General features: G+C 35.9%; 1 protein-coding gene across 2 annotated transcripts in view; it reads left to right on the top strand.

Annotated features, from left to right (window-relative positions):
* The window catches only part of orb (polyadenylation element binding protein orb), a 149,218-nt gene that overhangs the window by 108,298 nt on the left and 25,734 nt on the right, over positions 1 to 15,186 (top strand). For both annotated transcript variants that reach the window (XM_067762137.1, XM_067762138.1), the window contains one exon: positions 7,258 to 7,417. In XM_067762137.1, coding sequence (XP_067618238.1) covers positions 7,288 to 7,417 — 130 coding nt within the window. In that variant the 5' untranslated portion in view covers positions 7,258 to 7,287. The remainder of the gene's footprint in view (positions 1 to 7,257; positions 7,418 to 15,186) is intronic.

Genomic DNA, 15,186 nt, shown 5'->3' with positions numbered 1-15,186 from the left:
ACGCTTTCAAGGGTTATTTGAGCTGCAATTCTTAGAGAATTGATTGTAATGTTAATTCCCAAATGAATTTTAAATTGAGATTGAACAAAAAGTTTTATTGGGATATGATGTAATATACATTCCATACTTTTCGGAATATCTTCTAGTATTAAGTACGCTTTCCCCTTCAATTAAAACTCAATAAAACCCCCTGCTGCCGAATTTATTATTGTATTTTCTCCAAATCATAACCCCTTTACAACTTGCTTGTCATGTCTGTAAGTTTCTTTTTATTTGTATAAGAAATATACTTTCAATTTACAGTAACTAACTATATTCAAAATTCAAGTGACTGCATTTGTAAAAGTGTAAGTTATTCACTTGTTGCCATAATAATTTTCGTTAATCTGGCGTAATGAGTTGTACGCCATTTTCGCCAAATTGTTTGGTGAGTGCCTGATAACAATGTTTGCACTAATTTGGCATTTTAATGGTACTCCACTGACACTTGATGCGCTTTTAATTGCAGCAAAATACTCAAGAACTCATACCCTATACGAATACATACAAACATACATACATACGCTCACAACCCCACTATTCAATGGCGTAAAAGTGTACTATGTAGTTTCTGTTTTTATACTCAGTTGAGCGGAGCTCACAGAGTATATTAACTTAGATTGGATAACGGTTGGTTGTACAGGTATAAAGGAATCGAGATAGATATAGACTTCCATATATCAAAATCATCCGGATCGAAAAAAAAATTTGATTGACAACTTGATTGATAACTTGAGTAAATTTTGAGGCATCTTGATGAAATTTGGTATGTAGGTTCCTGAGCACTCATCTCAGATCGCTGTTTAAAATGAACGATATCGGACTATAACCATGCCCACTTTTTCGTTATCGAAAATTTCGAAAAACCGAAAAAGTGCGATAATTCATTACCAAAGACGGATAAAGCGATGAAACTTGGAAGGTGAGTTGAACTTATGACGCAGAATAGAAAATTAGTAAAACTTTGTACAATGGGCATGGCACCGCCCACTTTTAAAAGAAGGTAATTTAAAATTTTTCCAAGCTGTAATTTGGCAGTCGTTGAAGATATCATGATGAAATTTGGCAGGAACGTTACTCCTATTACTATATGTATTCTTAATAAAAATTAGCAAAATCGGAGCACGACACCGCCCACTTAAAAAAAAAAAATTTTAAGTCAAATTTTAACAAAAAATTTAATATCTTTACAGTATATAAGTAAATTATGTCAACATTCAACTCCAGTAATGATATGGTGCAACAAAATACAAAAATAAAAAAAAATTTCAAAATGGGCGTGGCTCCGCCCTTTTTCATTAAATTTGCCTAGGATACTTTTAATGCCACCGATCCTTGTGAAATTTGGTAGGAGCTTAGATTCTAGGACGATAACTTATTTCTGTGAAAAAGGGCGAAATCGGTTGTAGCCACGCCCAGCTTTTATACACAGTCAACCGTCTGTCCTTACATTCGGCCGTTAACACGATAACTTGAGCAAAAATCGATATATCTTTACTAAACTCAGTTCGCGTACTTATCTGAACTCACTTTGCATTGGTATAAAATATGGCCGAAATCCGACTATGACCACGCCTACTTTTTCGATATCGAAAATTACGAAAAATGAAAAAATGCCATAATTCTATACCAAATACGAAAAAAGGGATGAAATATGGTTTAGAAAAAACTTAAGAAAAACCTGGGTGTGACACCTACCATATTAAGTAGAAGATAATGAAAAAGTTATGCAGGGCGAAATCAAAAGCCCTTGGAGTCTTGGCAGGAATACTGTTCGTGGTATTACATATATAAATAAATTAGCGGTAACCAACCCATAATGTTATGGGTCATCCTGGTCCACATTTTGGTCGATATCCCCAAAACGCCTTCACATATACAACTAAGGGCCACTCCCTTTTAAAATACTCATTAACACCTTTCATTTGATACCCATATCGTACAAACACATTCTAAAGTCACCCTTGGTCCACCTTTATGGCGATATCCGAAAATGGCGTCCACCTATAGAACTATGGCCCACTCCTTTTTAAAATGCTCTTTAATACCTTACATTTGATACCCATGTCATACAAACACATTCCAGGGTACCCTTGGTTCATTTTCCTAAATGGTGATTTTCCCTTATTTTGTCTCCAAAGCTCTCAGCTGAGTATGTAATGTTCGGTTACACCCGAACTTAGCCTTCCTTACTTGTTGCTAACTAACATCTAGTGTTATGTGTGTGTGTGCGTGTGTGTGTGTCTGTTTGTTACTGGCAATACTATTGCTGCTCCTACACTGCTTTCCAAATGTATCAGCATGTGGGCGAACCTAAGGTGAAGTGCCTCTTTGCATCCACCTCCTCTTCTTAACAACCATACTTCAGCTTGTAGCAATTGTTACTGATTTTCTGAAAGCCCATCCCTTAGCGGAAATCCTTGATAGCTATCGCTGTGTTCGTTGCAGTTTGACAGCTTTGTGGTTGCTATTGGAAGTCACTATTTTTTATGTGGATGTGTGTGTGCATTTGTGTTCGCGTGCTGTTGCCAGCATGCCAGCATTCGATTTTTTCTTGTTTTTTTTTTTGTTTCTTGTATGCATTGTGCTATCGTCGATACGCAATGAACGCGCTAGCGTATTGTCGGAGGCCATACATGCGTGGTCAAAAATGTTGACTCATGTAAGCTTATGGAAACGAGCACTAAAGTAGAAGTAAACTTTAAAGTTAACTTGAGAAAATCACCGTAAAACTGTGTTTTTCAAGAAAAATAAAAATAAAAAATATTCGATAACAAAAATAAAATAAAAAAATTGTAAGCACTTCCTTTATATAAATGGACAAAAATCAGCGAAAAATTTCTCCTTATATAAAGACATATTCTTGCTATACTTTTATTTTTAAAATTTGACATAAAAATTGCAGAAATATTTATGAGAAGTAAAAATATAAAAGTGGAGCGCACATTGCTTGGATTGGAAAGTTGGTAGGAAAGGAGTAATTATTAGTAAATCAATTGCGCTCCACCTTTATATTTTAACTTCTCATAAATATTTTTGCAATTTCTATGTCAAATTTTAAAAATAAAAGTTTAGCAAGAACATGTCTTTATATAAGGAGAAATGTTTCGCTGATTTTTGTCCATTTATATAAAGGAAGTGCTTAAAATTTTTTTCTTTTATTTTTATTTTCTCCTTTTCTTACATTTTCTCGGCGTCTTATCCTATCTGTGAAGGTTTACTGTTGTAGCTCAATGAGAACTTACATAAAAATTATTCCCAAAATTCGCTCCGTTTCGTAAAATTTTTCTAAATATCTCATCCCGTGCGCCCCTAGCGAATCTTTTTGTATCGTGTCATCGGCTGTCATCGACCTCTGAATTAAGTTTGAAATTTTAAGTCTCTAGCTCATCAAGAAGTTACTTAAAAATCGAATGCAAGATTTATTCAACCGACCTAATATAAAGGAAGTAAAAAATTTGTATTTCGACTATCGCTAATGTTCATTGAAAGGTATGAAAAGAACTTAGGTTAGGTTGAACTAAATGTGTCCATAGTGTTACCAGCATTTGTTTGATGACCAAACGAAAAAAACCCAAATAGGCACAAGTACTATCGTTACAGAATAACTCCGTCTAGAAGCTTCATATAACCTAGCTTAATAGCTGCCTGGATATCTGGCAACTCTGCCGTCTCTAATAGCTAGAGCCTTGACTTCAAGAGCGCAGGATAGGAACACAGAACCTGATCAACCGTTTCTTCCAGCAGCTAAGCTTGTGACGCCAGAAGACAGTGCCCAGTTAGTACGTCCATATTGAGCCTTAAGTCTTGTCTCCTTACAAGTAAGAGCAACTTTGTGAGTCCAATGTCGTCGGATTTAAGCATGATCTTTCCCGCTTTATGGATAACATGCAACTGCTGCCTGCTTTTGATTTTTCCAAAACGGATTGGGGAGTCTACCGCCGGTTCATCAAGCGCTACATCTTTCTTTGCCAACTTATCGGCCTTTTCGTTGCCATCTATCCCAGTATGATTGGAAACCCAGTATAGATGTATGGTTAGGTTTGAGCTAAGTTTTTTTAATGTCTATTTGCATTCCAGGAGAAAGTACTGTTTTCTTAATATCCGCCTGACTATCAATACAAGTATGTATTGACGCAACTGCGTCTTAAGCACGCTTCCACCGGAACCTTTGCTGCTTTCTTCACGGCTACAATTTCCGTCTTAAAAGCCACTGCAGTGATCTGGCAGTTTTAGGGCCTGCTTATTTCTTAATCGACACAGTAAACAGCAGACCCGACCAATTCCATTAATTTGAAACCATCAGTTTATACCTGTATAGTATGTTGTGCAATTTCCGCACCCTTACGCCAACCTTCTGGCTCTATTGTGGTGCCAAGATTGCTTTCTAAGCTCAGACGCCGGACCATGTGGACCGTTCGCACCATATTTAATGGCGCTCTACTGCTCTGGCGATATGTCCTGCACTCAACCTGCTCCGAGGCCTTAAGCCTTGCTGCAGTTGTTAGCTTTACATTTTTGGTCATTGAGTCTGCAAGATGTATGTTCAGAATGCTGCCGTCAGGGCTCCGGGTGTGCTAATCATCTGCATTACCCCTCGTACTTTTTGGCAAACTTACTTTTCTGTGTAGCAATTGTTTATAACTTTTCTTTCCCCAGAATTTTGGATTGCATTATGCGCAATGGCACATTCGATACTTTGACAGCGGAATTAATTTCACGACAGCACGCGCACGCCTTTATTGTAATTGGACATTTACTCTGGAAAATATCTCTGCTGCTTGGCGTGCTTCGAGTTTATGTGTAGTTCTCTGTTTTTTGTAGTCTTTGCTTTATACTCGCACTTCGATGGCATTTGAAGTGGACGTACGCGCCAATAAGTGGCATTTCGAGAGAATTCATGGGAAAAGTAAGCGATTCATTAGTTTTAAATTGTTGCGGTTTTTCAAAATGCGGCAGCTGTTATGACTTCACACCGTGCCATCCTTTAGGTTTACAATAAGTAGGTTTCTGATATCTTTAGGAATTAGAGCGTATTACAAGATAATAATTGAAATGATATTGCATTTTCTTTTGATGCCGACCACATTTGTGAGTCATACATCAGGGCAGGTATGATGAAGGACTTAGTTTAGAGTGTGATTTTTGTTCTCCAATACTTGTTTGTGTTGCTTATGCTGTTTCCCCGACTTACAGTTTCGTCTTTATATCTCGTCAATATTAACGTGACGGGCAAAGCTCTACGCTTATTCTATCTTTGATTACAGCAATTACATAAGTAACCATTCGGTACGCAGGGAATCTACGGGAGTATCCACTCCGCGATCAACCGCGCATAGCTGTAATATCACAAAATTATCTGAAAGATGCTTTTCTGAGTTCCTCTCAGAAATCTATGATGTAAACCTGGGGAACTTCTTAAATATTTAAACTCAACCAAATACTTTTACCTTATATACTACGCCTCAGTGGCCTGAATGAAGCGTGGTCACACTGAGAAGCCCATCAACTGCAGAGCTATATACATATCTGATAGAAAAACTGCGTCTTCAATTAGCTGCGTAATCTTCTGGCTCTTAAAAAAATTCGCAGTCGTTGCTGAAAAATTTGGTAGTGGTTCCTTCCGAAGTTTATCCTAAGCCCTTCACATCGGCTGCCGGTCAGTGAAATTGAAATTGTCCTACATTCGCATATCAAAAGACTTGTGCTGCCTAGATTGGATACATAGATTTCTAACAGCATATGTCAGAGTATGTCACGCAGTCAGTCATATACTGCAATGTGGGTCGTGGAATAATGTAATATGCTTCATAAGAGTGTTTTGAATAAAAACTGGTATACACTGAAATGTTTCTTTTCAATATAAAAAAGGAAATTTTTTCTTTTGCCCTCACACATGTACATGTCCACCTCCCCCTGCGCTCACTTTTAAAATCTTTCAATGGTTAGTAATAACTTATACGCAAGCTGCTTCGAGTTACCAAACGCAACTTCTGTTATGTTTCCAGCCATCTTCAGCCTAATATTTGACAGCCCTTACTTTATATTAGTTTTCTCTATCCTAATTGAGGCATCGATTATCAGTTAATTACAAAGCAAAAATGTAAACAAAAGTCATTGCTGTTGTCAGCAATAGTTGTTTGGAATTTGTTCTACAAAATGCGCACATTAGTCGATTTAAATGCGGGTTGGTCACTCGGTGTTGGTGAAAACAAAAGCCATAATCCAGCCGTTATGATCCGCAGCCAGAACGATTTGAGCCAGATAAATCCAAATAGAAGTATGGTTCAATTTGTGAACTAATAATGTGAGTTAATTTCTTGTCCTTAGCTTGGCAACACTGCCTTTAATAATCCTATTTTTTCAAGAAAAAATTTCGCTGGTTGGCGTTTAGCCGTATGTATTAAATGAAACCCAACTGCGACATCTGCCTATCAAAACTCATGTGTACAAAAATTACGCGACATCTTTTTCTGAAGTCTCACAATGTTCCAAAGCATTCCCATGATAATTGAGCGTGATATGGAGCTAAAAGACTCACTGTTTGATGGCTAAAAATGTCATAAGCCCAACACAAAAGATTTTTAATGCAACATCGCGCGTTGGCTCTTGAGTAGATTGCATCACCAGCGCCATCTGACATGCAAAAATAGCCAACTTTCAACTTTTGTTGCAAGCGTAGTATAAGAGGAACGGTTTGACATTTGTATTGGCTATGAGTGCTTTCAGACTTTGCAAGTGAAATTATTTTTCCCAATCGTTGGTAATTTTCTAACATTTTTCACATTTACAAACTGCGTTTTAAAAAAATATTTTTCTAGTATAGTGGGAATATTTATAACAGTGCTTCGCGAAATTCTTTATATGACTTAACAAGCCGAAATAAGTTTCAACTGCTAATTCTCGCGACCATCCATAAAGCTATCTGAAGGATTACTATCCTCCAGTTACATTCTAACTAAACTAGAAATGGTGAAAACGGCCTTTAGCAACACATTGAAACCGTTGATCCGGCCTTTCAATCTCAACACAAGTTTTAAATCAATCGTTTTTATTTCGTACGAAACAAATGTTACGTATACGCCGTGTCACACAAAGCATATTTAGATAGCAATAAAATTAATATTAAATTATGGAAAACTCATTTACTAAAAACTGTGTCCTATATAGCTCCAATAACTAACGACTTTTAATAACAATGACTTTTTTTATTTCCAGTTTAATGTGCATGACTCAAGAGCATTTAAAATGAGGTCTTTATCGAGTGTCGGTGCAGATATTTTAACAAAACATTCAATTAATTCTTTGCTGGAACAACGTCAAGATTTTTTGAGTACACGAAATGAGACAACCGATGAGCTTATATCACCCTTAAATGGTAAGTAATAATTTAAGATAATAAAAAAGGTACACTGAAGGAAATGCCTTGGCTGCTTTGTCGATTTCGCTATTGATGCCGACGTACTTCAAATCTTATTTGAAAACCTACAAACAGCCGATTCCCACATCATCAAATCCCGTTTTGATAAAGCCTTATTTATATTCGTAGCAAAAAGCGGTGTAATGCAAAATAAACAAGTAAGGAAGGCTAAGTTCGGGTGTAACCGAACATTACATACTCAGTTGAGAGCTATGGTGACAAAATAAGGGAAAATCACCATGTAGGAAAATTAACCTAGGGTAACCCTGGAATGTGTTTGTGCGTGGTCATAGTCGGATTTCGGCCATCTTTTATACCAATACAAAGTGAGTTCAGATAAGTACGTGAACTGAGTTTAGTAAAGATATATTGATTTTTGCTCAAGTTATCGTGCTAACGGCCAAGCGGAAGAACAGGCGGCCGACTGTGTATAAAAAGTGGGCGTGGGTTCAACCGATTTCGCCATTTTTGACAGAAATAAGTTATCGTCCTAGAGTCTAAGCCCTTACCAAATTTCACAAGGATTGGTCAATTTTTGTTCGACTTATGGCATTAAAAGTATCATAGACAAATTAAATGAAAAAGGGCGCAGCCACGCCCATTTTGAAATTTTCTTTTATTTTTGTACTTTGTTGCACGATATCATTATTGGAGTTGAATGTTGACATAATTTACTTATTTACTCTAAAGATATTAAATTTTTTGTTAAAATTTTACTTTAAAAAAAAAATTTTTAAAGTGGGTGTGGTCGTTCTTCGATTTTGATAATTTTTATTAAGCATACATATAGTAATGGGAGTAACGTTCCTGCCAAATTTCATCATGATATCTTCAACGACTGCCAAATCACAGCTTGCAAAACTTTTAAATTACCTTCTTTTAAAAGTGGGCGGTGCCACGCCCATTGTCCAAAATTTTAATAATTTTCTATTTTCCATCATAAGTTCAAATCATGTACCAAGTTTCATCGCTTTATCCGTCTTTGGTAATGAATTATCGCACTTTTTCTGTTTTTCGAAATTTTCGATATCGAAAAAGTGGGCGTGGTTATAGCCCGATATCGTTCATTTTAAATAGCAATCTGAGATGAGCGCTCAGGAACATACATACCAAATCTCATCAAGATAGCTCAAAATTTACTCAAGTTATCGTGTTAACGGACGGACGAACGGACGGACGGACATGGCTCAATCAAACTTTTTTTTCGATACTGATGATTTTGATATATGGAAGTATATATCTATCTCGATTCCTTTATACCGGTACAACCAACCGTTATCCAATCAAAGTTATTATACTCTGTGAGCTCTGCTCAACTGAGTATAAAAATGTGGGTTGATTTACCTCCGAGGAGGTTTAGGCCGAAGGTTTTTTTTTTTAATATTTAATGCTCTTTCGCCGGTACTTGAACCCAGTACCTTCTTCATGGAAACGCAGCATGCTTATGTCCAGAATATAAACATGAGGTAAGAGTTGGCGTAGTGTTGAATAGGCGATTACAGAATGTATGTGTAGGCAAGGAAGACAAGTAGAGAAAGGAGAAGAAAAGAAAAGAAAAGAAAAGAAAAGAAAAGAAAAGAAAAGAAAAGAAAAGAAAAGAAAAGAAAAGAAAAGAAAAGAAAAGAAAAGAAAAGAAAAGAAAAGAAAAGAAAAGGAAAGAAACATAACAACGTCGAATAACCACGGAACCCTGGAAATACATTTATTTACCTAAATTTATTTTACCTAAAACTCCGTTAGAACTACTTACTTTTATAATCTCGTATGGAGAAGATGTTTTTCCAAACACTTCCAATAGTCTTGACTATCCCATTATCAATTGCTAGCTTCCAAGGATCATTCAGCAAATTAAAAGTGATTTTGATATATTTACGATCAACGATGGGGCAAGTTCGTTACAGTGACCTAACATTATTAAGTGTGGAAAAAGAAAATTTTGAAATGATAAATTTTGATGATATCATTGATATACATACTGTAACGAATTTAGGGAAATTCCGCTTATTTGCAACTTTCTGCTTACGTTCGTATCACTAAACTGTTCAATAAAAGACTCCAATATTCTGTATTACAAAATGGTCTTTATTAGACTAATTTGAAAGTACTTCGCAATTAAACTTCACTTCGCAACTGATAGCGTGCCTTAATCAAACTGAATATAGATTACTCAGCTTTCGCTGCTTTTATACTCTTTGCCCAAATGTATAGACGTATCTTCTGCTAGAATTTTCTACTTGGTTACCAGCTATACGTTACCAGCTATAAACTACAGATACACGTTTAGCCATATGCGCGTGTATATGTGAGTAATACTTCCACCGATGACTACATCTGCATATTAGTTATTCCTTCGTTTCCTTGTATGTATGCGGGTAAATGATGATTAATATGTTTATGTAGTTTGCTTAAAGCTGCAGACATTATCGGTAACCGTATCGGTAACCTTATAACAGCTGATTCGACCAACCTTATGGGAATCAATGCAATCGATTATTGGTGCCGTTAAGGTCGTAACCGTATCGTAGCCAACCAATTGGTTTTTGGTTTACCGTCGTAACGATAAATAGCTGATTACGTTAAGGATACGACTACAGCGATACGACATACCAATTACTCCCGCTTAATGTTTCAGTTGTTGTGCCTTTTTTAATAACCTTAGAGATGGTAATATTCGTCACAATACATATTGCTTTCTCAAAGGCAAAGAAAATAAAAATATTCTATATTTAAAAAAAATATTTTCCCCGGGCCCAAGAAGTTGGCTTCTAGTTGGTAAAATGGGGCAGAAATGGCACAAAGCTTCTTCTCTGAACAATCGGTTTATATGGGGTATATAATACCTATTCGACCAATCTCTATGACTTTTGTAGACAAAAATACGTGCTATATACGAAAACACACAGTGACATTTGAAGCTTCAATCTGAAGAAATGAGGAATATATGACAAAACACTATTTTCTGAAGAATCGGTTGTTTGGGAGATACATGCTATAGTGGTTCGGTCCGATCGAAAATCAACGGTTAACCGAGTAATTGAAAGTGAACGGTTAATCGATTTTTCGACTAATCTAGTAATGCTAACCGAAAAAATAGTACTCGGCTTCCGTCAGAATCGAATAAATCAGTTAATCGATTAACGGATTAGCCCGAGCTCTAATATGAACGTTCTTTAGTGGAATTATCAAGTTTTTTATCAAATTTAGAAACAATTTTTTTTTAATTAGAAAAAAGTTCTTCTAAACAGAATCGCCCCTCGGCAGAGATTTGACAAACACTCCGTATGTTTTTCTACCATGAAAAGCTTCTCAGGGAAAACTCATCTGCCTTGCAGATACTGTTCGGAGTCGGAGTTAAACACATAGCTCCTGTCCCGCCAATTTGCAGGAACCATTTAACGGAGATGACGCAAATAAGAAGAGAATTCGGCCTCTCTCCGGAGATTATGGCACCTTGCATTTCATCATGTTCTTTTCATGTATTTTTGAATGATCTGGCCATAGATTTCCCTCAATTTCAGACTGTAGCTTTCAAAAGTAACTATTGGTTCTAGAAGATTTTAAGTATTCAGAATAAGCAAGCGTATATTTATTGTACTTTAAAGTACATTTAACATATATATTAGACTGTTTGTTAAAAATAATTATTTTATGAGGCGTCATCCAAAACGTTTCCTTTTGGAGAGAAAGCGCAATAAAATTACATTTTTTTTTACTGTTAAAACAACTTAGTTTTGCGGTAAAGGAAAGTTATCATTTTATCAAAAGTTGTACTTAAACTATGTACATACATATATTCAAAAGTATTTGCTTACTTTGCAATAGAAAATGCTACTACGTATGATACTTGAATTGTATTTATATTTGTCTTCAAACGTTAAAGCAAACATTTATTTACTTATTGAAAAATGCAATGCCGCTTTTCAATGGTCAACACATCAGAGAAATTTTGGCAATTATTTATTGAGCTCGCCGAAGGATGCAGTTGACCGACCGTCCCTGCACACATACATATGTATATACTTGCATATTCACAAAATCAACTAATGTAGATGTGTGCATATATGTATACGGTTAATTATATTTACATATTGTGGCGAATATTAGCATTTCTAACATCATTATGCCGCTAGTTAATAAACACAACGAAAGTAAGGCATTTACACACATACGTCGAAGGGAACGTAGAATATTTCACATACACATAGGTAGTCAGCAGATAAGAGCGAAGAAGAAAGAGAAACAATCACCCGTCACGTCTTCATCATCTAAGAGCACACATACATACGCATATAGCTAAAATAAAAACTTAAAGTACATGTATATAGCTAAATAACCAAGTATGAGATACAACTGTTTCAGAGGGCAGTGTCGTGAAAAGTCTAGACCTTAGGAGAAATAAGCTAACTGAGAGTATAAAAGCAACGCGGTGCAAGCGATGATCAATCAGTTTGATTTAAACACGCTTTTAGTGAAGTACGCAATAATTATAATTGTGAAGTACTACTCCCAAAGTAGTCTAAATAAAGACAAATTTGCCATACTGAATATTGGAGTTCTTTATTTTTATTCGACAGTTCAGCGACTCGAACGTTAACAGAAGGTGCAAAATAATAAGGAATTTTCCAAAATTCGTTACAATATATACGTTTCAGGGGGTTTGCGACTAAAAGAAATACATACTTAAATAGTCTTATTTTATTCTGATAGTATTCATTGGTAAGTAAACGACATTTTCGACGCACTGCTGCATCCACAGCAAAACATTGCAACATTTTATTCAAATTGTGCACTAGATACATGACAAGAAAAAGGGGGAAGGAGAGTAAGAAGAAAAACGTCTTAAAACTTATGCAGATAGACCAAAGTTAGGCCAGAGCTACGTCTGCCAGGTCTGCTAGTTTCATATATAGTAGGGATGAAGATAAAGATGTCGAAGTAAGACAATAAGCCTGGAGCAAACTGCGACTTGGGCCTTTAAACTATTTCAAACAAAGCTAACGTCAATAAGTACAATGTGAAAGCAAATATGTATATCTGAAAATATTTATAATTTATTATATTCGCTTGATACTTAAAAAGTTATATCCAAGGCAAAATGGCGGCAAAGTCTAACTTTTATACAAATAAACATACTTATGAACGGACGTATGAGTAAATATGTATAAATGTCTGTATTATGGGAATAAGATCTCAATGAAAACAGCAGCAGTTACAACTACAATAAACAGAATCGACAGTGAAATGACAATGACGTTGGGGCGATGGCTGACAACTGCACAGCATCAACGCACTCATACATACATATCATCTAAGTAGTAGCTTCTAGGACTATGCAGCAACAGCGTCAATGGCATTACTAATAGCAGTTGAAATAAAAATTACTACAGATAAATTTGATTTATTGTGGGCATATTTCATTGTATTAACAAGCATTATTATTTCTTGTGCTCCTCGAATGAGCAGCGAATGTAGAAATGCAAACAAATGCAAGTGTTACATATGCACTACCTTGCACAAAATTGTGCGATTCATTCCTAAAGAGATTGGTCTCCGATTGATCCCATTTGTCTACATTTGGGCATAATTGAGCGCCTTTAGTTGCAGTTGGGATTAGTCAATTTGAAATCTATGTAGCCCATTTTAAGAAATATTAAGAAAAAAAACGGCAACGAAATGCGTTAAATAGCAAGTAAGGAAGTCTAAGTTCGGGTGAAACCGATCATTGCATACTAGGCCGGGTCGATTTGTGGGGGGGCAAAAAAATCGTACATTGCTCTGTGAAAATCATATTCTAGGGATCAAAGTAAGAAACTTTGCCGAAGGAACCATACCTCTAAAACGAATTCTGATGTCCCCCCCCCCCCCCCCTTTGGGTCGAAGGGGCAAATTTTGAAAAATCCCACTTTGAAATGCCTATGTTTTTTCTTTTTGGAGTTTATTTTTCTCTTTAGAAATTTATTTAGTCAGAACATATGTAAATGAAAAAATGAATTTAACTTAGTAATAGAAAAGAAAGTAAAAAAAATTATTAGAAATTAGCGTTTTTACAACCCCTTTTAAAACCAAGGCATTACTGTGATGCATTATCAGAATTCATTTTAAAGGTATGGTTCCTTCGGCAGAGTTTCTTATTTTGATCCCCAGAATACCATTTTCACAGAGCAAGAGCGATTTTTAAATCGACCCGCCCTATTGCATACCCAGCTGTACACTGGAAGTACTGTTGTTGTTTGTTTTGTGTGTTTAATAGTGTTACAAGGCTGCGCAATAATACATACACATATTTAAAATTTGAAGTTTTTCCCATTTATTGTTATAAATCCACTTGGGAAATGAAATACCATTGATATAAAGCTCTTTTTTGCAACTATATAGCTTATTTTATTCGTCCACGACCCCTTTAAAAATCTTTTATATAAAAGTGGGCGTGGTCCTTAACCGATTTCGTTAATTTTTCTTCAAAGCATTCCTTATAGTAAAGGCAACCTCTGGGCAACCGGCTGGGTATAAAATAGGTGATTGAATGGAATTATTTAAGAAAAATGCGGAGCCCTATACCAAACCTAAATTACTAGAACTTAACGATTACACCGGAGTTAGGGTTAAATGAGATAGGGTTAAATGGAATGAAATGAAATTTTCGAGGAATATTTTTTATTCCTTTTTGAAAAGATCAAAACGATTTGGTGACTTGGCAAACCCTTCGATTGTGTTTCTGCCATGAAAAAAGTCATCTGCCTTAGCAGATGCGTTCGGAGTCGGCCAAAAACGTTTAGGATGACCAACCAATGTGAACAATGGCACTAAGACAATTTAAATTATTGTTTTATTTTAAAACGGATTACAACGGTGTATATCATCTGCTACCATTGGGGTTAAAAATACGACTTGTCCTCCTGTGAATCCATATTGAACCGAAAAGGGACTAGTCTTCATATGTTCCCATATGGATGCAAGGAGGATTGGTCCTATTGCGGATATAAATGGGTACAAAGAGCTCAAAACTGGAATTTGTCGCATACTCCCTTGCGACTCACCCCGGACTCATCCTAGCCTAATCGCATTTTTTGCAGGGTTGTGAGTATGTATAAATGTGTTTGTATCATAGTTTGGCTCAGTTCACTAAATTCCTATTTCCTCTAAAGCTTTTCCACTATAATTTGATAGAAAAAGAATGCTGGAATCAATTTTTCACTACCACAAATTCTTTTAGTGATAGTGGAAAATTTGTGCACTACTTCAAAACAATTTAGTACTCGTGGGAGATACTCTCTATTGAGCTACTAAGTCTGCAGTAGTCCCAACGTAGTTAAGAGTTCGGGGACGATGCATTAAATTGAATGAAAAAGTTTGAGAGCTACAAGTCTAAAACTTCACACATAGTTCTAAGCTCTTATACAATGCAACAAAAGTAGAAAAAAATATCGCTGTTGGCATACGAATAGAGTCAACAAAAAAACTCCTACGAAATTTGGAATCTTGCGATTCACTTTTAAATAGCATCCCAGTAAGTTAGCGACTTGAAAATGGAGACATGGCACAGAAGCCAACGGGAGTTTAATGGCTATCAAAACAAAATTTTGCGCTAGGTGGCGCACAAATCGATATATTTTAAAAACTCGTAGTGAACTGAGGAATCTTGTTCAAATTTTACGAAACTTCTATAAACTTGAAACTTCTTACATGGTTCAGAGTAATGAGACAATAACACCAAAGGAAAAGACTAT

The sequence above is a fragment of the Eurosta solidaginis genome, chromosome 1 (assembly GCF_040869045.1).
Source record: "Eurosta solidaginis isolate ZX-2024a chromosome 1, ASM4086904v1, whole genome shotgun sequence".
Classification (NCBI taxonomy): Eukaryota; Metazoa; Arthropoda; class Insecta; order Diptera; family Tephritidae; genus Eurosta; species Eurosta solidaginis.
Note: the sequence above shows the minus strand (reverse complement) of the source record. Positions and strands in the feature narration are given on the sequence as shown.